The 23,111-nt window shown below is 49.1% G+C and overlaps 1 protein-coding gene across 4 annotated transcripts in view; it reads left to right on the forward strand.

Annotated features, from left to right (window-relative positions):
* Positions 1–23,111, forward strand: part of Rbp (RIM-binding protein) — a 410,709-nt gene that overhangs the window by 326,954 nt on the left and 60,644 nt on the right. For all 4 annotated transcript variants that reach the window (XM_055063294.2, XM_055063288.1, XM_055063302.2 and 1 more), the window contains exons 9-19: positions 2,880–3,032; positions 4,275–4,572; positions 6,201–6,251; positions 7,674–7,814; positions 9,038–9,178; positions 9,584–9,679; positions 9,944–10,042; positions 15,572–15,946; positions 18,421–18,698; positions 19,487–19,562; positions 22,564–22,698. In XM_055063294.2, coding sequence (XP_054919269.1) covers positions 2,880–3,032; positions 4,275–4,572; positions 6,201–6,251; positions 7,674–7,814; positions 9,038–9,178; positions 9,584–9,679; positions 9,944–10,042; positions 15,572–15,946; positions 18,421–18,698; positions 19,487–19,562; positions 22,564–22,698 — 1,843 coding nt within the window. The remainder of the gene's footprint in view (positions 1–2,879; positions 3,033–4,274; positions 4,573–6,200; positions 6,252–7,673; positions 7,815–9,037; positions 9,179–9,583; positions 9,680–9,943; positions 10,043–15,571; positions 15,947–18,420; positions 18,699–19,486; positions 19,563–22,563; positions 22,699–23,111) is intronic.

Genomic DNA, 23,111 nt, shown 5'->3' on the forward strand with positions numbered 1-23,111 from the left:
AGAACGTAAAGAGTATGTTCACCGTTCGACTTCAACGTTCAGCTTCGGAGCGATGGTTGTTTCACAGGAACCGCGCGACAGCGAATAGCTGCAGTTCTTGTCAATCGCGGTGGGGCTTCAAAATTTTTGAGAAATAGTGTGGCTGACAACGCGGGTGACGTGGAACGTGGAAGGAAGGATAGAAACCGCTAACAAATTAAAAAAAGAAAGTGTTCCGTCATCAGGTTTTACGTAAAAGTGCTATGGATTTTCCCCCGCAGATTACTTGCTATGACGCGTCAAATTTCTAACATTTGGTCACCGTCTAGCGCAGCCTTCCGATTTCGTTGTTCTAGTTTGTGTTTTCGCCGTCAAGGTTTGTTTGGTCCTCGCTGGTGCTAATTGTTAGCACTATCTTTCACTCGTTCGGTTCGTTCTTAAAATGCGTTAGGTGATGCCGCAGAACGTGGTACTGAACTCGTACACACACAAAACGACCCCCTAGTCTAAATATTGATATCTTGGATAACAAACATTTAAGTTACGTTTCCAGTTGGATAATAGAGTAAAACCTCGTTATAACGAAATTAAAGGGGGAGTCAGAATTAATCGGTTGAATCCATTACTTCTTTATATCCATTTTTGCATGTAGTACACTACGAATCTATATGGCGACTTCAAGGGGAATTCAATATATCGATTATTTCGTTATATCCTGTTTCATTATGATCAGGTTTTACTGTCGTTCTATAAATGCAGAGCTTCCGGTTTAGTTGGCCCTGCATTTTTTTAGAATTCTGTCCTAGAGGGAAATTATTAGACTTTCGTGCATTACCTCCCCCTTTGTGATATACGCTGTACTTCGTCTCACCAACTCCTGGTAGCGGAGTGAAATCTGTGGTTTGCGTAAGCCCAACAGAACTCGTAATGCGATGTGTTCTCCTGCTTTATCCGCGTATGACCCGCCTTTCCCGCGCTATTCCAACTGAATGGAAGCTTCACGGAAGGATCAGGGGAGCACAATGGGCGGGGGTTGGGGTGGAGGGGTGGGGGGGCAAGCCTTCTTTCGTTCTCCTAAGCACGCAGCCAACTAACGTTACCGGTTGGCTAGCGCGAGCACTATAGCCTTCTCCGCACAGAACGGAGTTTCCCAGATGGAGGTCCGCCAATATATATAAGGCAATACCCCAGAAGATCGAAATTTCACCGGCTCTTCCCCATCTCCGTATAGCGACGATGGGAGACTTAGGCAAGCTGCGAATTGCGCCGCTGCATACATGCGTCTTATTCCTATAGCTTGAACGTCCTTTTTTTTTTTTCGCTCTCGGGCGAAGCATTCTCACTGCTTTCTCTTTTGGCTGTGGCCCTTACGCGCGGGATAGACTAAAATCATTTCTAGTTTTGCTCACCGAGATGGGAACGAGGAGCCGTGCGCGAAGCCGATGGTTGGAACGAAAACCGAGGACGTGCCTCGACTGTGCCGCGCCGGGAGATGATGGGATTTCTCTCGCTGTGCAGCGCGAGAAATGGTGCGAAGCTTTTGCGAGATGTCGTGGGGGCTGTCGGTGTACGCGGGCCGTAGTTGTAGGACGAGCGAACAAAAATAAATAAACAAACAGCGGCGAACTGCACTCGCGTCCCTGCGCTGGTCGTGTTGAGAGCCTGGATATCGCGAGGATCGAGCCCGCATGCGAAACAGAAAAGCTTAGACGAGAGCCAAAAAGACTTCCTCGGAGATTTCCCTAGCTGCGCAGAGCAGCAGCTGCAGCAGTATGCGTAGTTTTTTGTAAGGTATTAGATTTTTTTTAAGTTAGGATTTTATAAACTGTGCGTTACCAAGACTTTAAACAAGGGTGTTTTAAAGATTTTGTCTCGTTTGCTCGGTAATCTAGATGCTGAGCTATTTCGTTTAGGTCTGCTGAGATTCTACGGCTCGCTGTTGACGGAACTGAATATTTGAGTTATCTCGCAATGCCTCATCTAGGTTAAAGACAAAATAGTCAGAACAGTTCTCTTTTTTTTCCTCATACGACACACTCATCTAGAGCTAATGAACTTTTCTCAGCCTTTGAGAAGACATCCCGCTCAATTCATTCGAATCAATCAAGAGGCGAATAGAGCTCCGAGTTGCGAGATTAGCAGGGATTCCGCCACCGCCTTGTCCGACATGCGGCGCCGCTACCGACACGCCATGAACCTCTGTGTATGTCATCTTCAACGTGTTTCGCTGCTTTAGAAGTTAACGTCAAATTCATGCCTAATAGTTCAAACAACAATTATCTCGATAGCTTCCGCGGATACCGTCAGAAAAGTCAGAAAAGTGTAGTTATCACTACTTGTTGCTGATCCAGTTGGTTCATGCTTACTATGGCGCCATAGACAGACAGCTGCCTTTATTTAGGTTCTGAGGCACGCTACCGCTCGAGACGGTAGAGCAGCGGGCCGCTCCCACGTCGGGACGGGTAGGCCGAGCCTCAGCGCCGCGTCGCGGGCAATCTGGACGGCCCTGCGTTGATATAGAAGGTCTGAGGTCCCGAGCACGGAGCTCCATTCCTCTTCATAGGACGCGAAACAATGTGCAGTCAGACCAGACGAGGAAAGAGCGTCCTTCCTGTACTGGTCTTACCACATTGGTTCGCTTCCTATACACGCCGCAATAAGAAGACCGTAGATTTGAGCTGAAAAACGTCTTTCACAAAGTTACACAGGTGTGACGTCGCCTTACGCGAGTGGCTTCCTTTGACTCGGCACATTCAGTCGGACGAGTTCTTCCGAGGATGCTGCAGGTGTCCTCGGCGACTTGTCCGCCACAAACTGCTGGCGTCGATGATCACGCGGATAACCGCATCACGCACGCGCGTCCTCCTCCCTCCCCCTCCCCCCTTCCTCCGCCTGCGCAGGTGCGCGAGCTGCAGAAGAAATGCGAGCTCCAGAACGTGCTGCACGAGGAGCTGGTGCTGGAGATGGCCGCGCTCCGGCGGCAGCAGATGCAGCAGCACAGGACGCGGTCGGCCAGGGAGTCCTGGAGGGCCGGTCGCTCGCTGTCTGCGGAGGTGAGAGCCTGTAGACCACGCCTCTTTCGTGTGTACGTACAAGGAGGAGGAGGAGGAGGGTGAAGTCCCGCGCTGCAGACCCCTTTGCTACCGCGTTCAAGACTTGCGACCCGTGGTTATAGGGGAGCGGAGTCAACTGTACTCAGCCTTCCCAGAACGTCTCCCTCTGAAGACTAACCTAACGCATCGCGTGCTTAGAGTCGGCAATATCACATAAACGGGCGCGTTCAGCATAGCATGGCCATTGTCCCGGGATAAGGTCGCAGGGGTGGAAAGTGTCCGGTGTTTTGCAGGTTGTGCGGTGTTCGAATTTGCTTAGTAATGCCCAAGTCGTGGCCCACGGTGGCTGATCTTATCGGAACATCCGGCATACGTTGTCCTAAAATAGAAGCGTGTGCTGGTAACAGCGTCGCCGCGTCTTTTCTCGGGAAAGGTGTCTGGACCACTTCTCTCGAAGTGTCGTGTCCAGCTTTGGCAGCGCGTTCAGCCTGGACGCTTCCTTGTATTCCGCAGTGGACTGCTATATATAGGAGTTAGCGCGACTATGTCGTGTAGGCCTTTCCACACACGAGCTCAGTGAAGAGTTGCCATACTCTTCTTTAGACTGTTGCGAGCCGCCGTGAGCGAGCACGTGCGCTCTAAATCGAAACCATGCGCGCAGGTCTCCATAGAAGATGCGTTTTCGCGCTTCGATTTAAACGCATAGTATAGCACCTACTCGACAACCACCATAATTTCTGGGCGGTGTACGCTAACATGCGCGGTACCTACGTGTCGGAGTCACGAGACTGCAGGCTTAAAAGTTTGTGGGTTGCAGGTATTCTTTATGCGACGCACGAAATTGGCGATGCACAGTTTCCAACTCGGCGCCCCATCGCCCTCCCCTTCTTCAATAAGACGGTATACTTGTGGTTGGCCGGCCTGGCGCTCTTTGGTCATATTTCGCACTTACACCTCGAAACGCGACGTTTATCATCGTCCTTCGGTTGGCCGGTTGACACGAATACACGAAAATACCTCTGTCAAGACAAGGGTACCTTGAAATCGCTGCCGTAGGCTTTCGTCCTGCAGTGGCCATATATAGGATGATGATGATCATGGTGACAATGATGACGACGGTTGAATGCTTGTGAAAGCGATTAGCTTCTTCGTGTCGCATCGAGAGCGGTGCAGAGAGCGCGACAAGGCGTCAAGGGCCACCCTCGCAACTCGGTGCCCCTCTCTCTCTCTCTCTCTGTCAAGGTGGTGCCTTCGGACCTGGGCGACCGCGCGAGCCTGCAGATTTCCGACCACCTCCTGCTGGAGGCCGAGCGCTCGTCCAGCTCGAGTCCGCGGGGCGGAAGCAGCGGCGGCGCGCGGTCGGCCTCGCCGACGCCCCTGCTGGACACCATCACCACCACGACCACGACCACCTCGTCCTCGCGGCCGTTCCTCGACATGGCCCGCTCGGCCGGAACCGACGCCCTCTCGCAGCTGGCCGCGGCCGCGGCATCGGCTGCAGGAGGAGGGGCCGGAACTCCTTCCTTAACCTGCTCCTCAGGTGCGGCGGGCCCCTTAAAGCGAGCAGCTTGGTCATGTACTACTACCGCGTTACCTATGTTATTTATCACTGAGTTTCCTGCAAAAAATCACTAGGGGTGGCGAAAGACAGAACAAATACAGAATGAAAGGCAGAGTAACTTAGTCGGAGGTGTTATTGGTATGCCTGTAGACTGTATGTGCTGTGTGGGTCTGTTTTTGGCACCCTGAGTGATTGAGAAAGCTTTTGATTATTTCTCTTTTTCTTTCGTAATTTAAATCGTTCTTTTGTTTGGTTTCTTTTCAAATTTATATTGTTGTTTCGTTTAGGGCATTTATTTTTCTTTTTTTTTACGTGCAGATTCAGAATACCGCACATTTTGTCAGCTCAACTTCCCATATTCTCTGAGATAATAAATAAAACAAACAAAAATGGAATGACTGCCCGCGATAGGGATCAGCGAGTATAATTATTCAGTTGATTTCTTTAAAGTTCGTGCTCGTGGCTTCGAGCGAATTTCTGACGAAATATTGAATTGAAATTGCAATGATTCGAAATGGTTACGTATTTGCGCTGAGCGTTGTCGCCTTCTGGCGTAGAGGAAGATATGATGGCTTGAAATGTTAGGCCAAGAAAAGCGAATAAAGCGTAATAAATAAAAGCGTGGGAACGTTTGAAGCCACAAGCACAAATATTTGACAAATCCAGCGTGCTTATTATTCGCATGGTATATAGCTGAACCATTGCAGCAATATGGTTACCTCTAGCATTTTCAGTAAGAAACTCGTTCGTTAGAACGTTAGAAACATGTTCGTTAGAACGTAGATGGATGGAAGTGCTTTGTTTTATGCGGAAACTGAGAAGAAAATCTCACAATCCAATCGGGTCACGACCTGCCGGAGACAAAAATTCAACTGACAGTAGCCAGCTCATTGCACTGCATTGGTCCTAACAAGGCCCGCAAATCACGTCGTCTAAAACTAGCAACGGAGAGAAATAAAAAAATAGGAATCTGCCCCGATTCGGAAGCTATCATTACGATTATAACGTCTATTTGGGCATGTGTGGGTTGTCCCAGCTAACTATCATTTTGACTCCTCCGAGACTGCAATGTAGTCAAGCGAACATAATCCCTGCAGCCCGCAAAAAGAAGGCCATACATATTTGCCTAGCTGTAGCTGCGAATTTGCCTCTGAGGTCTCCGACACAAGTGCAATGTTCCAAATCTGAGGTCTCGGAGGCCTGTAATTGTCAGTTGTGCCGCGCTCGCCAGATGCCACTGGGATGAAAACGCACCTTTGGAGTGGTGTGATAAAGGCAGACGGGGTGGTGACTAATTGTCACCACCTAGTTTCAAAGGGGATGCAAATAAATCGTCATCACCACCCCGCCGACCTCACCCCTGTTTTAATGATGCATTTTAGAAATCGTAATTCTGGAAGAAATCAACATGCGATGGAACGAATTCGAGAAAAGGGTGTGTTCTGTCCAGGAGGTGCAATTTCCTAAATGTTTGCGAAAATCTTAAGAATTTTTTTTTCGTATGAAGGGAGTGAGTGCAAAATTTCAAATAGGCAGTACTCGCATGTTTATGTTCTTGCTGGTAAACGCCATTTAATTTTTGCTTCTTTTGTTTATTTTGCTTTTAGTTCTGACGCTTTATTTCCAACGTGACCCTCGACGTATCACTTTCTCGGAGTGTGAGTACAAACACTTTTGCTTTCTTATATTCTGATTTCTTTCTTCTTTCTTTTTTTCCGAGTTTACCTTCGCTGCTTAGCCTCTATTTTTGTGTATTGCTTGATCAAATGTGGTATTCCAAAGATGGCGTATCGGTGTTTTTCTTTAAGCCACGGAAACTTTCTGGAAGGTCGTTAAAATGTTATACTAGCTTTTACCACCTTCACCCGTTTATTTAAGGTGGCTCTGTAGCATCCACGTTTACAGTTGCCCTGATTCTCCCGAGAGCTTTCTTTGACGATGTGGCGTGGCACTTACTTTTTAATTACATCTTTTTTTGCGTTACCCCCAAAAGATGTTACTGGCGACGTCTATAGAACAAAGGCATATCTATTCAAAACGTATCAAAACTCGCCATCACAAAGTGGGTTGCCATATTTAGTGACCGTTACAAAAGGTGCAGATAACTACACGTCGCATCCTCCCATAGATCCGCACGCGCACTACTTGCGCTTTGTGCCCATGCGCGTCTAATTCTGTTAACGTTTCTGTCTAATGCGGCGGTCGACGTTACAAGTCGCCGCTCTGCTTCGGCCATGGTGCTTTTTACGCATTCGGTAAGAGCTGATCACCATGGACGTTTTGCAGGTGCGTGCCGTCGTGCGGTACCACGTGTTCTTCCTTCGTCGTCCTGACTCGACTATCGCTATGCGCATTGCTACGCCAGTAGTTTTATAGAAAGCGAACAGGTTATAAAAATTATGGCGATATGTCTATGCATCAACAATCTGGTCTTCTTTGTGCCTTATAGGCCCTCCGAAAGCGATGCGTGCAATTTCAGCACTTTCTGAACTCGATAGACCGCAGTGACCACCGGAAGCCTTGATGGCTAGCTCAGGACGCGCGCACAATCAGTGCTCTTTTTCTCCTTTGTTCCTCTAGTTCCATCCTTGGATTACCTTTCTCTGTGTAGGGTAACAAATCGCACGTCCATCTGGTTGACCTCTATGCCTTTCCTCGTCATATTCCTCTGTCATGCACTTCTGTGGGATGGGTAGCATGTCCATAAGTTGTCTACAAGATGTCTACAAAAGACGTTGACTAGACGAAAATACATGGAGGCATTCACACAGTATATTGATTGTCTTTAGACAATGTATACATGTTTACATTCACAAACCCAAGCGAACGCTGCCAGTTCCCTTAGTCCGCCTGCCAAACGCCGGCCCTTGGCGGCGTTTCTGGTTTTGAGCTAACAAGAAATCACTCGACAGAAGCTCAAGTGTATATGTATATATTCATGAACTTCTCCAATTGATGCACGTTTTCCTTGTACACTTTCAAGTCACTCTTCGCTGTTTGCCACGTTTTATAACCGTCGCCTGTCGAAGCCTCATGCGGAAGCAAAGTTGTGTGTATAGGAAAACCAATCAATCTCGCAGGCAAGCACAGCACGGAGTTGTCGTTGACTCGAGCGTCCCCTGCGACCACTTCGACCACGAGGGAAGTGGACCGAATCTTGGCGAGGATCCAGCAGGACAACCGGGTCCTGGCCGAACTCGAGAAATCCAGGGCAACCATCGGTAAGCCGTTGCAAACGTTGATTTTCCGCCGTGGTGGTCCTATGGCAGTAATTGTGCCTAACACGTTAGGCTCGCCTGTAAACCACGAAGGTGCGTGACAATTTCAACCGGCAGAACTTAGGACCGTGGCTTTTTCACTCGTTTTTCCTTTTTTTTTCTTTTTAAGTACCACAAATGATAGAAAGAGATGTTGGCGATTTGAATATAAGGTGCCGTCTATTTCTTGCTTCTGTGTGTGCCTGGTGCGCTGTTTTTTTTACAGGGTAAATTTTTTCATGGCGATTCTTAACGCAACGATCAAATGAACACCGTAAAATGTGGACGCTAGTGCATGATGCACGAAACACCTTTTGCGCGATATCATTTGTTCTCAGTGCACATTTCATGAGCACCGTGCCGGAGTAATTACTCGCCTCGGTTGCGCATCGGTTTTGATGTTATACTGCTTAACACAAGCTGGTAGGTTCCTCACCAAGTCCTGGACACAAGTTCCTGACCGCGCTGAGGTCACCTTTAAATGATGGCGGAACGCGGAAAAAAAGAAGGTCATGCGTCTAAATCGAAACAATGGCAGAAATTCACAGGAAAATGGCCGATTCGTGTTCACTGCCCTGACGAAGACAAGCATCCTTGTCAAAAAGATTGCCCCAACGGAATGCCTTGTTCGCCCACTGTTAATCAGTTCGCGCACTTAGGTGCGCGTCAAAAAACACGAGGTGGTCAAATTTGATTAGGGTCCTTCCACTTTCTCCGTAGCCGACTGTGCACCTTTGTAACGTAAAACACCATCGGTAATTAAGTAGCTCTAGCATAGTGAAGACGTATTGGCGTAGACGTGCACCGGAAACGCAGGGGACATATCCGACAACAGCAGCTCCGTGTGTATAGTGGCGGCATTTTTTGCGACGCTGCGAAAAAACATAAGGAGCGAGAAACAATCTGGTGTTACACGACTATCTTCCTCAAAAGCATGCTTTCCAGATGGTCATGTCGATCAAGTCTTTGCCAACATGTGTACGCCAGCGGGTAATCGGGGAATAGACTCGTTCATTGCAACGCAAGCGCCCTTCGTTTTGATTAAGTAGTGTGTCACGCGACACCGCCAGCGCTTCACCAGGGCGCCTGCGTACGTCTCTTGCGTACTCACTCGCTAGCACGACATTTCTATGCCGAAAGTGTTTGCTATTGTTGACGACTACTCCGTGCGGCTGGCGTATCTGCAGGCTCACCGGTCTCCGTGGCCAATCTGGAGCGGCTTCGGCAAAACATCGAGGCCGGAGAAGCCGCCAACTACGGCATGTCGGCGACCGGCGCGGACTCGCTGTCGGCCTCGGTCGCTGCGCTCCTTCTCCAATCGCAGCTCAGTGAGTGACAATGGCTGCAGTTTCTTCCTCTGTAGCGTATTCTAGCCGTACTGTTTTCGTATGTAGTGCCTGAACAGATTTCGATTAGACTTGCTGCATAGAAACGCAAAAGTACAACTCTATAGTGACTTTTTAGTAGACTCAACATTTCATTTGTTAGTTTGTTTGCTTGCTTGTGTTGCAAAGTGAGAGATAGAGGGGGAGGGGGGGGAGAGAACAGAGAGATGAGCTGGAAGTCGGGAAAGATATTTGCCGCCTTGTTTTGAACAACTCGCAAACAAAAACGCGTGTGACAATATTTCTGTAAGCGGCACCTTATACAGCGTTTCCAGCGACATTCAGTCAGCCTATGCACTCTTGCGTCTGACCCGTTCTGCGCGATTACCCTGCCCTTTGTCTTTGCAGAATCTTCATTTTCATCGCCAGCCATCGACCAGCTCTCCATAGAACCTCATCGGACAAGCCAGCTTTGCTCTCAGCTCAGGCCAAGGGCCCTGCAAAGTGAGTCGTGGGTCACGTGGTTACCGCTCTTTCTTACGACCTTTTCTTTCCTGCGATAATGTCCTAAAGACGCGATACCTATATCTGGACCTTGTGAAGCAGTATTTGTTGTTTCTTTTTCTGAGCAACTATGAAAAAATCTGGGTTGCATGTATGTTTTTTTTTCACATTTTATTTTGGCTTTCGTGTGTGCTCGAAGAGGCTCGTTTGACGCAAAAGCGAAGTGCGCATGTAGTCTTGAACGGAGCGTCGTTGCCGCTGCAGGGTCGACGGTGACGATGCAGGAGCTGGACGGCCTGATGGCCAAGCTGGAGCAGGACAACCGCATCCTGGCGGAGCTCGACAAGAAGCGCTCCTGCCTAGGTCGGTCCACGGGAAACTTCCCGAGGGCGTCAAACGTGTCATTGGCTGGGATGTCGTAAGAGAGTGCGGCAGTGAATGATTGAGTGAAAGAGAGAAGGTGAATGTGGGTGAGAGAAGACGTCGCTCATTGGATGAGTGAGCGTGAGTGTATGAGAGAGAAAGAGAGAATGTGTCTGTATGGTTCGGGGTGGAGGGGATGCGCGTGTGAATGGCATGCGTACGTGCGTTTGAAAAAAAGAAAGACTGAGTGAACTGAGTGCGAAAGATAGCGTTAAACGTTACTGAGTGAGCTAGTTTTGGAGTGAGAAAGAGAGTTGAAGAGGTGGCCGATTGAGGCTGGTGAACCATTAAAAGAGAGTGAGAGGATGGGTTAGTGGGGGAGAGCGCGTTAGGGAGAGAGTGATTTATTGAGTGTGAGAGAGGAGTTAGCAAGGAAGAGTGAGAGAGTGTGGTTGGACTGTGTGAACGATAGAAAGTGAGCCAAGAGAGTTATTGAGTGAGCGACGCTTTACCGATTGATTAGGTTGTTCAGCGTTCCCTGTTAGACAAATAAAAAGATGTCGGCAAATGGATAAGACGAATGACCTGACAATATTTTTTAACGGGTTATGCAGAAAAGTCGTCGGCGTTGGCACTACATTTGCGGAACAGCTGTCATTACTTCCACGCGAGAAGAGTGTGGGAAATAGTTACATGGAAGCGTTACTGCGATGACAAACCATGCTTTGTTCAAAAGCGAATCGCATGGGAATGATGTGAAGACATTAAGACGATATATTGTTTCTGTATTTCTGACAAGGCATCGCAACGGAACTGAAACAAAAATTGAAAACCGCAAAAACAAGAAAAGACTTCATCTTTTTTCAAACCGAAACTGAGCCAGAATGTTACGATTTTTTGTTTTCATTGCCGTGCGAAATAGAAAGAAGAAAAAAAAACAACGGTTTTCGGTTCAGGTCGGCCACCTTCCTGGAGCTTCTCATTCATGCGCTGCCTACGCTTGTGACTCAATTACGCTGCCACATTTGTGTATACGCAACGTCATCCCGTAATTTTAAATGTGACAGCATCATTAGTACGGTTTTAAGCGTATTGCGTCAGCGGACAGGCTAGGCGTTGCGTTAACACGGCAATATTTGGATCGCGTCCGACACGCGCACTCATCAGACTGTGGTGTGTGCAAAGTAACTGGGACAGTGAAGCACATATACTTTGTTTCGGGACCCCAGTGTGACCGTGAACGGCAAGCATTGATCACTTCGTTAGCTCCGCTTCAGTGAAAAAAGCGTTACTGGGTCACTGACCGGACATATCAGTGAGGCGCATCATCGAAGCTCTCTTAAAATATTTCGTTAACAGCGGCCTAGATTCGAGGCTGTGAACGCGCCCTTCGAACACGAACGTGTAAACAATTGCATTCATGCTGCCTGCCCTCGTCATTACAACTCAGTTTCCTATTTTTCTACTTTTTTATCTTTATCCGTGAGTACAGTACCAGGCTTGAGGACGGTCTGCGTTTCCTTAATACACTCTCCTCTCTCTCTCTCTCTCTCTCTCTCTCTCTCTCTCTCTATATATATATATATATATATATATCAGGCTTCGTTTTGCATAGATTTCAGCGTCGATGTCGGAGCTGCAAATCATTATTTTGTGACCACGTTTTTCCTGAAGAACAGCAGGTGTAATCTTTCAGTGGAGCTTTGCAGTAGCGTCGAGTTCCCGTACAAAATAAATTTGTGCTGTTTGCCTGCAAACGTTCTTCCGTTACGCGAGTGAACTTGAAACAAGTTCGTGTCGGTCTGCACTGTTATTTTGTCGCTCCGGAGTTAACCGGTGAATAAACCTGCAAGTGGGCGCAGGGCGACTAAGTAAACGGCAAAGTTCAATGCCTTGTGTTTTTCTCATTGCAAAACACAAGTGATGAACCCTAGATAACGTGGTATTTTTTGTTGTCGTTCGTTTGACAGCCTGTTTTCACACTCTAATCGGAACGGACCTGCCGCCGTCGCGTAGTGGTTGTGGCGTTGGGCTACTAAGTCGGAGGTCGCGCGAACGAATCCCGCCTGCGGCGACCGCATTTTGAAGGGGGTGAAATGAAAAAAAAAATAAGAAAGACCCTGTGCCGTGCATTGGATGCACGTTAAAGAACCCCAGGTGGCCAAAATTAATCCGGAGTCCCTCACTAGGGCCTGCCTCACAATCAAACAGCGGTTTTGACTCGTAACACCCTAGAATATAACTAATATTTTTAAATCGCATTGCTTACGCGACACACCCTGTTTTCCTTTTCTTTCTTCTTTCTTTTTTTTGTTTTCTTGCGTTTGTGTCTGCGACAGTAGCAGTAACAAAACACAAGCTCAGAGATACCGGCAGCGCAATTTGCGACAGCGCTGTCGTTATCGCGAGAATGAAAACTCGGTAGAAATGTTTGGCCTTTCCCAAAATTGTTCGCCGCTTTGATTAGATCCTGTCGTCGCGTTAACGCCTTTTTTTATTTATTTCTTCTCATACACCGGCACGTGCCAGACATCCGGCACTTTAGTCTACAAACCAGGCAGCAGCGAATGCTATCGAACTCTTCGCCTCCCCCTCTCTCTCCCCCTTTCTCCCCATCGTCCTTCGATCATCCACTGCACGTGGTCGGCCTTGACTCGGTCATCGAGGATTTCGCGTATGCGTGCATTAGGCGCGCGTTTAAGGGCAAGGCTCCGAAGGGACGTCGCTGTTTGCTCTGCTCTCTCACGCGTGGGCTCGCCTTTTTTTCCCCGTTCCATTCTGGGCTTCCCCCATCTGCACGAGTACCCTCCTACGGTTCTCTGTTCGATGTATCAGGAGAACGATGCAGAGATGTGGAAAGCTACAGTGTTTCAGCAAACCTACAACCACAAGGACACCGGTGCCCAAGCGAGGAAGCAAATATTTCCCATTTTGGTTTTTCTGACTGCCTTGGCCTTTGGAAGATGAAAAACTATTTCATTTTGAAATAGGAATCCCTTGATTCGCTAAGAGTATTTGTGCTCTACTCGATTAGAAGAACTTCGCTCATTGAACGCTCCTAATAGTGACCTCCTGGGGCGATTTTGCCTCCTGGGAGCTATCTGTAAGTGTTATGTCGGGATCGTAGACACAGTGGTAGCGCATTTTGGGTTTTAGACAGTGGGAGATGAGCGAGCGGAGCAGTTGCCAGCATTGACTACCGGGCTAACAACGCCCAAAGCAGCAGCAGCACCATCACCGTAGCTAAAATTGCTATCTGCTTGTCAATACTTTGAAAATTGTGCTATGTTTCTCAAGGCGCAAAAATGTACGTGGCACCAGACTTTATGGCGAGTATTGGCTCCTACTGCACACAACTTACGTTGCCGCTGTCTTTTTCAGTGCCGTTATCACCTTTCTTCACCTCTGTAGTTTTTTTCTTTTTTGCCCTTTGTTTTACCGATCACAAAAGCAGAGCTTGACGAATAGGGTGGACCTCTCGGTTTTCTTCTAAATTAAGTGTGTTCTATTTAAATACACTTACACGCCGGATCTGCACTCCCAGCACACCGAAATGTGGCCGCCGTAGCACGGGATGCGAGCCCACAACCTGGCTTTGAGAAGCAAGCCTCCTGTTGCAGCTCGTTCCGAAAAGCGTGCTACAGCTTCTGCGCCGCTGCACCGTTTTAGTGAGACAGTGTGACGCGCTGCCTGCCGGTCGATGGCGGCTTACGCGACCCTTTCGGCCCTCCGTGCTTTTTTTTCTCTCTCTCTCTCACTCTCTTCTCCGTTTCTGAGAAGTGTTTGCCGTTCGTCCCCACACTTGGCAGAAATTGGACCGAGTCCCGGCTCACACGTGTCGCATACCAGCTGCGCGTCCCAGCTCGTTTCTCCGCGGCTTTTTCTTTGCCTTGTCGCTGCTCGCTGGAAACGTCAACACAGGGCTGCAGTTCTACGACGTCTGTACACGTGCTAATAGCGTTACCGTGCCGCCGTATAGCCGATACGAAGCCGGGAAGTCGTAGAGCTCGTACACCCACGTTGAACGGAGATGTTACCTTGGGCTGCAGCGTACAGTAGACAGGAACGCCCCCCCCCACACACACACACGCACACGCACGCACACGCGCGCACGCACGCGCACGCGCGCACGCGCACGCGCGCACGCACGCACGCACCCACACACACACACACACACACACACACACACACACACACACACACACACACACACACACACACACACACACACACACACACACACGCACACACACACACACACACGCACACGCACACACGCACACACACACACACACAGTTGTTGCGGCTCGAGTTGACGTTTGGGCCAAGAATCCATCAAGCCCATCGATGAGCACGTACAGTAGCGGGAAGGAAGGAAAAGAGGTTTATTTCACATTAGTTACAGTGGCTTCAGGTACGGAATCCCACTCCATGCAGGAGCATATTGAACCTCTGAGTTCACTTCAGGACACGTCAGCCCCTCTGCACAAAAGGTATCCGCTTTTAGTACCGTCGCAATCGGTCGCAATATCCCACCCATGATGTGGCATTGTTCCGCCGCACTCCACCTCCGATGGTGCTAAATATGCCCCAGCATGTTTAGCAAGCGCGAAACAATCTGCGAATCCGAGGCTGTCAGGTCAACCGTCGGTGTCAACGCTCCGTTGACTTCGGTATATTCGCCGATGAAGGCGTGGGGTTGCCTCGTGGTGATCACCTTATTAAGGCCCTTGGTCGTGTTGAGACCTAACACGGTATATATAGCAGAATTATCATTGCAGTCGCGCTGTTGCTCTTGATTAACCGTGTCGGAAACATACATAAATAAATATCTGAATGCATAACGTCCGTAGACAAAACAGCGCATTAGGTGACAAGGATATCACTACCACAGTAACAGTTATGTGGAACTTTAGATGAGTCACAGTATCCACCGCGGTGGCGCAGATGCTCTTGGTTTCGACTAGAACACATGGCGGTACTTTAAATGGCCCCGAGATGTACAACACACCCAAGTATTCGATCATACCAGTTCCGAAACTCCCTTCAGTTATCACATGTTGACGAAATGTCCACGCTGGACACCCTTTACGATATTGATTGGCTGATTGATTAATTGATTGATTTTATCTAACTATATTTAGGTGGAACCTTCGATCAGCTGATTTCGACAAAATTTAAAGTTTAGGGCACGCATTCTTTGTGTCATACTGATCACCTGCAACGTAATTTAAAATATGAAATTGATTGATTGAATGAATTAATTAACGAATGAATGAATGAATGAATGAATGAATGAATGAATGAATGAATGAATGAATGAATGAATGAATGATGGATTGAGTGAGTGAGTGAGTGAGTGAGTGAGTGAGTGAGTGAGTGAGTGAGTGAGTGAGTGAGTGAGTGAGTGAGTGAGTGAGTGAGCGAGCGAGCGAGCGAGCCAGCCAGCCAGCGAGCGAATCTGTCGTTGTGTAAGCTGATTGTCTTTTGACGCAATTTGGGTAACGCGGGCGACGTTGCTGCACCCAGGATCGTCGTGCGGCTTGCTTCCGGCTAGGCTCTGCGGGCCGTCCACGTCGGCGGCGCTGAGCACGTCCCTGAGCAGCACCCTGAGCCTGAGCGGCGGCGGCAGCGTCGGCCACGCGACCGCCGCCTCGTCGCTGGCGCCCGTAGCAGCATCGCGCAGCAGCCTGGCGCAGCGCAACGCCAGCAACAGCCTGACGCTGCCGTCGCTGCCGCCCAACGGCATCGTCCACTCGGCGGCCGTCTCCACGGCCATCCAGCAGCAGCAGCAGCAACTGCAGCAACAGCAGCTTCAGCTACAGCATCTGCTGCAACAGCAGCAAAGCCAGCCGCCCGTCACACCTACGCCACGGCTTCACATCGACGCGCAGACGGCACAAGGTGAGCGCGCGTCTTGTGTTTCCAGTGGTTTAGAGTATAGTGCCCGATCGCGTATTCCTGTCAAATCGTGACGGCCCGTCGCGCGTTAGTGAAGGCAATAGGGAGGAGCATGGCCGTGATGCGTGCTCGAGAGGAGTAGAACACGCAGCCGTTGGCGAGTGGGCAATACAGAACGAATAAGTCCACTGCGTCCGGGATATCTTTTCAGTGTAGAGCCGGCAGTTACCTTTGCACACCTCACGTGATCGAATCTCAAATGTGCGATAAGAAGATGGCAAAACCACGCCCTGCCTTTTCTGGTCAGATAGTTGGATGAATAAATAAACTGGTAGGTGTATGGACGGTCCTCCTCTTTATTGCAATAGCAATGATATTGACACTCCGGAAGAATTTTCGCCGTCGCCGTGAGGTTCCGCATGAAGTCCAAGTGCAGTATGATCCTATCGCTTCTCCCACGCCGTATGCTGTGGGTGCGAGGGGAAGCGTGCGAGGGTGAGCCGAGACACACGGTGGCTCGATGCGCGCCCAATGTCGGAGGTCACGAGATAAAGCGCGAGCGGAGAGAGCGGGCAGGCCGGCGAGTACGCACCGTCTCCTTCTCTAGCCTGGCCATGCGCCTGCGCCACCCGCGCCCTAACTTGGAGAACTCTCCGGCGGGGGGCAAAGTTTGGGCGAGCCGAGATGGCAGGTGGCTGCATGTGCGCCGTCATCGCGTGCGCTTACTGTGGGAGGTCGCGAAATCGCAAGTCTCGGAGACCCGTTGAAGGGAGAGGCCGCTGTAGCGCTCGCTCTCCTCTGTCTGCGCTCTTCATCATGCCAGCGCTGTGACAGCGAGTGTTCACGATCATCGAGCGAGATTCTTTCATGTTTGCCTGTGAACGCGTGGCACCGTGCTTGCTAATTTAATTAGTAAGCGAATGTTTGCTGGGATTTATATGACCGTTGAAGCTGCGAACCTTATGTCGTGTAAGTGTGTAATACATTGCTGTCGCTGCCATATTGCTCGTTAAACGAACTACAAAGGTGTGTAGTCAGGCGAGACCACCTCGTAACCGCCCTGTCCTTTATATTCAATGCTCTTGAAGACGAGGTCTTTTGTAGTTCACGTGGTCATCCATAATTTCGCCGTGCCTGCTTCGAAAAAGTGAGTTGCGATCTAGCGGTAAATGCGAGAGAAATGCATTAGCATTACGTCGCACCTTTTTGACGTACCAGATCCATGATTTAAACAGCATTCGCCAAATGGCAAAGTGTTGTTCAGGAGCTCACTCGACACACTCCCTGCCTCTTCGATGAGCGAAGTGCAAGTGACTGTAGTGCGCAGCAGACCACCGTCAGTTATATATATTTGCTACTTCACCGGCTTCCCACACTTCACATACGCTTTTTCCCAATTTGACACTCATAATTTCCGCGCGCATTAAAACGCTATGCAACCTGTTTGTAGAGCGATGGTTGATGCTTCTTGCAAAGACAAGTTCTTGCGAATTTCCTTCTTCCTTTGCGGAGTCGCCGTGGAGCGTTGCCGCGAGTTGTTGCTGTAGTAGCTCCTTGATAACGACCTTTGTCTTGTCGCCATACAGAATGAGGTAACTATGTTTGAAAAGAAGTTGGCCCTCTTAGCCGGTGTAGGACCTGAAATCAATCGATTTACATGATTGACGCTCCAATCACTTACGCCACAAAGACATCAACGAATTGCGAGTGCTAAGAGGACCTCATGAAGCGCTGATGTTGACATGCACAGTGGTACAGGGTACAGTTTAAAGAACCAGCATTCAGGTCAGAGAAGCAGAGCTAATGTTGATGTGGCAAGATGTGAAGGACGTAGCAGGATATATAGGGAAACAAAAGATGGTTCTACACTACGAAGGGAGAGAGAATTGTAGATGTAAGCGGCGTACCTTGTGAGGCAGGGGTATACGTCCAATCTGGGGAATGCCAGAGAACCACGTACCTCAGTATAAAACAAAAAATGTAAAAGGAGTAAAACAAATCTATCTTGAACGAGATTTCTTCCTTCGTGTCTTTATCGTCGTTATGCTGCCGATAAGACATTCAGTATCACCCGAACGGCTCGCATTGGTTCTCCAAAATCGGATTGATACGAACACTACGAACATTTCCTGCCATTGACATTGCTCGAAACTTTGCGATCCTGCGTGTAATAAACGCCAGGCTATCGCTGTTCCTGTTCCTCATATTTCCGGTTGAAAGCGGCACTTGCTCTTCGGATTTAATCGGTGTGCTGTGTCTACTGCGACGGATTCTCGATGCCACGTCACGAGTGTGTAAAATGAGCCTGTCTGTGGCCAATATATACGGAAACACACACACACACACCTAATCAGCAGAAAAAAAACTTTTAATGCACTTAGAAAACACCACTCGAAAACGTTTCGCCAAGAGGACTCTCCACTGCTTTCGCGCTCCCACACGTAAGCAGTCTCGAGCGTCCTCTCTTCTTTCCTCAGCGCTGGCCGTGGCCTCGAGCCAGCAGCACAACCAGCAGCCGTTGGCCACACCGCCGCAGCAGCAGCTCTCGGCCCAGCAGCAGCAGCAGCAGGTCGAGGAAGACCCGCTGGGCGTCGACTCGGTGGAGTTCCTCGACCTTCCGGGCCGGGGCCGCTGCCGCGTCTACGTGGCCCGATACAGCTACGACCCGCTCAAGCAGTCGCCCAATGAGCACCCCGAGGCCGAACTGTTCCTCTCCGCCGGCGATTACATACTCATCTTTGGAGAGATGGACGAGGTGAGCGCTGCATCCCCGAGCTCGAGGGTGCACTTCGTGTTGGATTAATTGAGAAAAACATTTATCACGTGGACGACAAGCGTGAACATAGTCTCGTCACGTTTCCTGTCGTCGCAGTCACACCAACACTGTTTATTCTCCCAAAAGCTCTGTACAACTACATTTCAGCGGTCCTTCTTCGTACGCACAGCCAAAGAAGCGGTACTACGTCCCCAGCTCACATTGCCGCATACGGCTGATGCCTCTCTGTTTAAAGCCTCCGTCGCTGCTTGGCCTCCCTTGATGAATCATATGTACCGCCACCTTGAGCTCCCATCCCTCATGCGATGCCCGCTATAAGGCCCTTGAGGTTTAATAAGTAAATGAATACGAAAGATACAAAAGCCCGCAGGGAAACGGATAGTTCGAGGGATCAGGGTTTTAACTAACTGACCTAGCAAGAGCAAGTTTTCCTGTTCGCTCGTCCTGTCTTGTAATTCTGTACGTGTAAGTGTTCAATGGTTGTCCAACAAGAGACGTATCCGGAACCCACGTTTCGACAAAAGGTGTCTTCGTCGGGGCGAAGCCAAGCCTCAACTTGTTCCGTTTTTTGCTTGACAGGCGTTGAGTAACGTAGTGATTGTATTTATGTACCCCTCTCACCCTATCAACCTTCAAAAAAAGAAAGAAAAAGAAAGAAAGAAGTAACGGACAGAAGCAGAGGTGCAAGCAATGTAATAATTATTATCAGAGACCTGTCTGAACACGAGTGTATTGTGCTCTAAGAGGAAGACTGTGGTTCCTTTCAGGATGGTTTCTTCAACGGAGAACTCCTCGACGGCCGCAAAGGACTGGTGCCTTCCAACTTTGTCGAAAAGCTCACTGGTAAGGACTGGTTGTACACGAAAGCTATCGAGAACGCGTAAGAGCTAGCACATGTCTTCTTTTTATGTTTCCTGAATTATTTGCGTTTTTCTTCTTCTTCTATCCAAGTTTCATCTCGCAGCTAGTTTTCGTTCTCATTTTCAAGAATTGCGGATTGTTATCTGCTTCGCGACGCAACAGACGTGCGAATTTTTTCTGAGCAGCTCAGTCCACGTGGCCAGAAGTTGTGAACAGGTGCTTCGCTGTATTCGTATGCTCGTATAGGTATAAGCGATGCGCCTTTTCACTGGTAGTTGCTCGAAAACAACCTGATAGAATTGCTGCTTATCTTTGACTTGTTATCTGTCCTCGCGAAAGTCAACTTTGGCGCTTCACCGTGCGTACGCAAAGCTGTTGTTGTGCTAAGACAGACGCGCAGGAATGATAAAGGACACGGACACGTATAAAGTGACGCCACCGACGCTGACTCGACGAGCGCTAGTTGTGGGGCTCAGATTTACGTTTTTACTATCCTTTTATCATTCCTGCGCTGCTGCCTTAGTGTGTTCGACCTACAAGACTATCACCTCCAGCTCGACTGCCGTTATGCTGTCCTTATAGGATTACTGACTTCAAAACAGCAGAGGCTTGATAACCGCTCCCGATTATCGAGGAGGGTATCAAGACACAGTAAATATTGTTTCTCCCTTCAGGGAAAGCACAATGTTTCCTTTGATTAACATTTTTCAACGACCATGCATCTTCTTCCCTCCTCATAATCGATTTATCTTGCTTAGTAGCTCTTTTAAAGAAGGTTAGGTTTGCCATTCGCAGAGGGCGGGAAGGCGAGCACGGTGAACTCATTATAAAACCTTGTGCACAACCCAGTACCTTCACTTTCGTTCCTAAGCCGCTCAGCGCTTTCTTTTGGCGTTAAATGGTTTCGCTCTATAAAGTTTAACATGTCTATGAACGTTAAACTGGACATCAAAAGGTGTTTCGCAAGTATACAATCAGAGCCACATACAGTAAAAGTAGGGGCAGTATATCACGCGCGACCCTTCCGCCCAGAACAGACGGATAAATGTCGTCTTCTAGTAAACGAATAGGCTGATGAACTGCGAGGGCTTACCAATGAATAGCTGCTTAGAAACCAACGGCACTTTAAGCGGGTCACACGGAAGCTTGAAGTAGGGCATTCTTTCCCACTCAAACTACGTACTTTGTCACTGATACGACCACAACGCGGGGTATCGAATCGAATACGCTGCGTAAAGAAAGCGTCAAGGAGAGGAAGTGGAGCGGACATTTTCCCGTAAGGAGGTCAGTCGTAACGGTGAAAATGTGCGTGGTTGCCGAAGTCAAATTTTGCGGAAGCCATTTGCCTTTCTTGCTCGCCCCGTTAGTCTTATTCCTAAGAGAGAGAGAGAGAGATAAGAATACAGGAAGGCAGGGATGTTAACCAGTCAATAGTCTGGTTGGCTACCCTACACTGGGGGAAGGGAGAAGGGGAAGAGAAAGAAGGGAGAGAGAAGGTGTAGGTACGTGTACGGATAGCACTTCAGTTAAAGTCGCTTGAGCAAACCAGAAGTTCTGAGAAAACACAAAAGTGCCTTCACTGCCTTCTGAGCCGATGATCGGTCGGGACGGTGCTCTAATATTGTCTGTTCACTCAGAGGACGATCGTCTAGTTTCCTCAATGTGTCGGACAAATACTGTCTTTGTGCTTGAAATTGAGGACAATGGCACAATATGTGGTCAATGTTCTCCTCGCATGCGCAAACATCACATGCAGTACTATCAGCCATTCCAATTAGTGCTGAGTAGGCATTCGTGAAGGCCACTCCAAGCCATAACCGACACAGAAGAGACGCTTCACGCCGGTGCACACCGGCTGGAGGTCTGAGTTGAAGTGACGGGTTTAGTCGGTGCAATCTTGTGCGCCTTGTATGTACGGTATTCCACTCTGCTAAGGAGATAGTGCTTGCCAGAATGCCAAGTTGTCTCGCGGCGTCGGTCCTTGAGAGCGGAATGGGGACTTCTTGGTTTGACGTCCGAGCTGCCTTATCGGCGTCATCATTACCAATGATACCGCAATGACCTGGTATCCACTGAAAAGAGATATCATGGCCTTTTGCTCTTAAGTGATGGACAAGTTCCGCGATTTCGCACGTGAGCTGATCGTGAGTTCCATGTCGGAGAAATGAATGCACACATTGCAAGGCCGGCCTTGAATCGCAGAAGACTGCCCATTTTCTAGGACTTTCAGTATTTATCACTTGAAGCGCGTCGCGGAGAGCCGCGAGCTCTGCAGCTGTAGACGTAGTGACATGGGAAGTCCTGAACCGCTTGGTTATTCCCATTGCTGGTATAACTACAGCGCCGCCGGAACTGGTTGATGTAGTTGATCCATCAGAAATAGCTGAGTGAGTTAATGAAACAAGAAACAAAGTAAAATAGGTATTTTGGTAAAAACTGGAAGAAAGAAAGAAAACTAAACGAACACACACACACATTATATATATATATATATGCACGTTGAACAACCCCATACAGGGGGCCAAAATCGACACGAGGCTCTCGTGCATTGCAGCGCCTCACAACAAAATTGCGCCTTCAAGAAGTAACACACGGCAATTTAAAGTTTCTGCAGTGTGAGCTACTAATTCGTAAACAAAGTGCCAGCGGGCCACAAAGGCAGACGGAAACAACAGACGACAACATTGTAGCGGCGCTGCGGGCGCTACCTCCGCATCTTAGAAACGTCGCGGGCCGCAAGGTGACGGAAATGAGGTAGACAGCATGCCATTATGTCGCTGAGAAAAGAAATGAGCGACAGACGGTCATCCTCGTTACAGACCTTTCACCACGTCTGTTCGGATAGTTCCTTCATACTTTCCTTTCCCGGTTCTTCATTTCTTAGTTTTTCTTTTTTTTCCATTTCTCCAACACAGGGCAGTCAACCGCAGATTTCGCCTCGTTAACGTCCTACTCTCCCCACAACCTTGTTCGTCATTTGCAGGCGAGGACCTGCTTGAGTTCCAGACGTCCATCCTGTACGGCAACCGCGACTCGGACGACAGCAGCGCTAGCGTCAGCTACGCGCCAGACTTGGACAACCTGGCCGGATCGGACGAGCAGCATAGGCTGCCCCCAGGTGCGTTTGTTTTTTGGCAGCACGAGGCCAATCGCTTCGCCTTCTCCCCCCCCCCCCCCCCTTCCCCAACCTCCACCCCGGCATGCTCAGAGTGTCCCGGCTAACATGTGCCAAGTTTAACAAAAACGGAAAACACTGGCCAACTCCAATGATTCCTTCATTCCTTTATAACTCACTTACTGGGAACAGCACTTTACGAGACATTTTCTTTCTCGCGCCTCGTTTTCTTTTCCGGGACGCTTCTTTTTGAGCTGCAGTACGACCTTCTACCTGGAGCTTCCGAAGAGCACGCACCCGCTCTCGCGTTGTACTTCCTTGCGGTCTTCTGCTTTTTTGACCATGGTCAGTAGATGTGCGAAGGCCCAGCTACGGCTCTTCATCTTCCGGTCTTATAACGGGCGTCTTTTTTTTTT

The sequence above is a fragment of the Dermacentor andersoni genome, chromosome 3, assembly GCF_023375885.2.
Source record: "Dermacentor andersoni chromosome 3, qqDerAnde1_hic_scaffold, whole genome shotgun sequence".
Classification (NCBI taxonomy): domain Eukaryota; kingdom Metazoa; phylum Arthropoda; class Arachnida; order Ixodida; family Ixodidae; genus Dermacentor; species Dermacentor andersoni.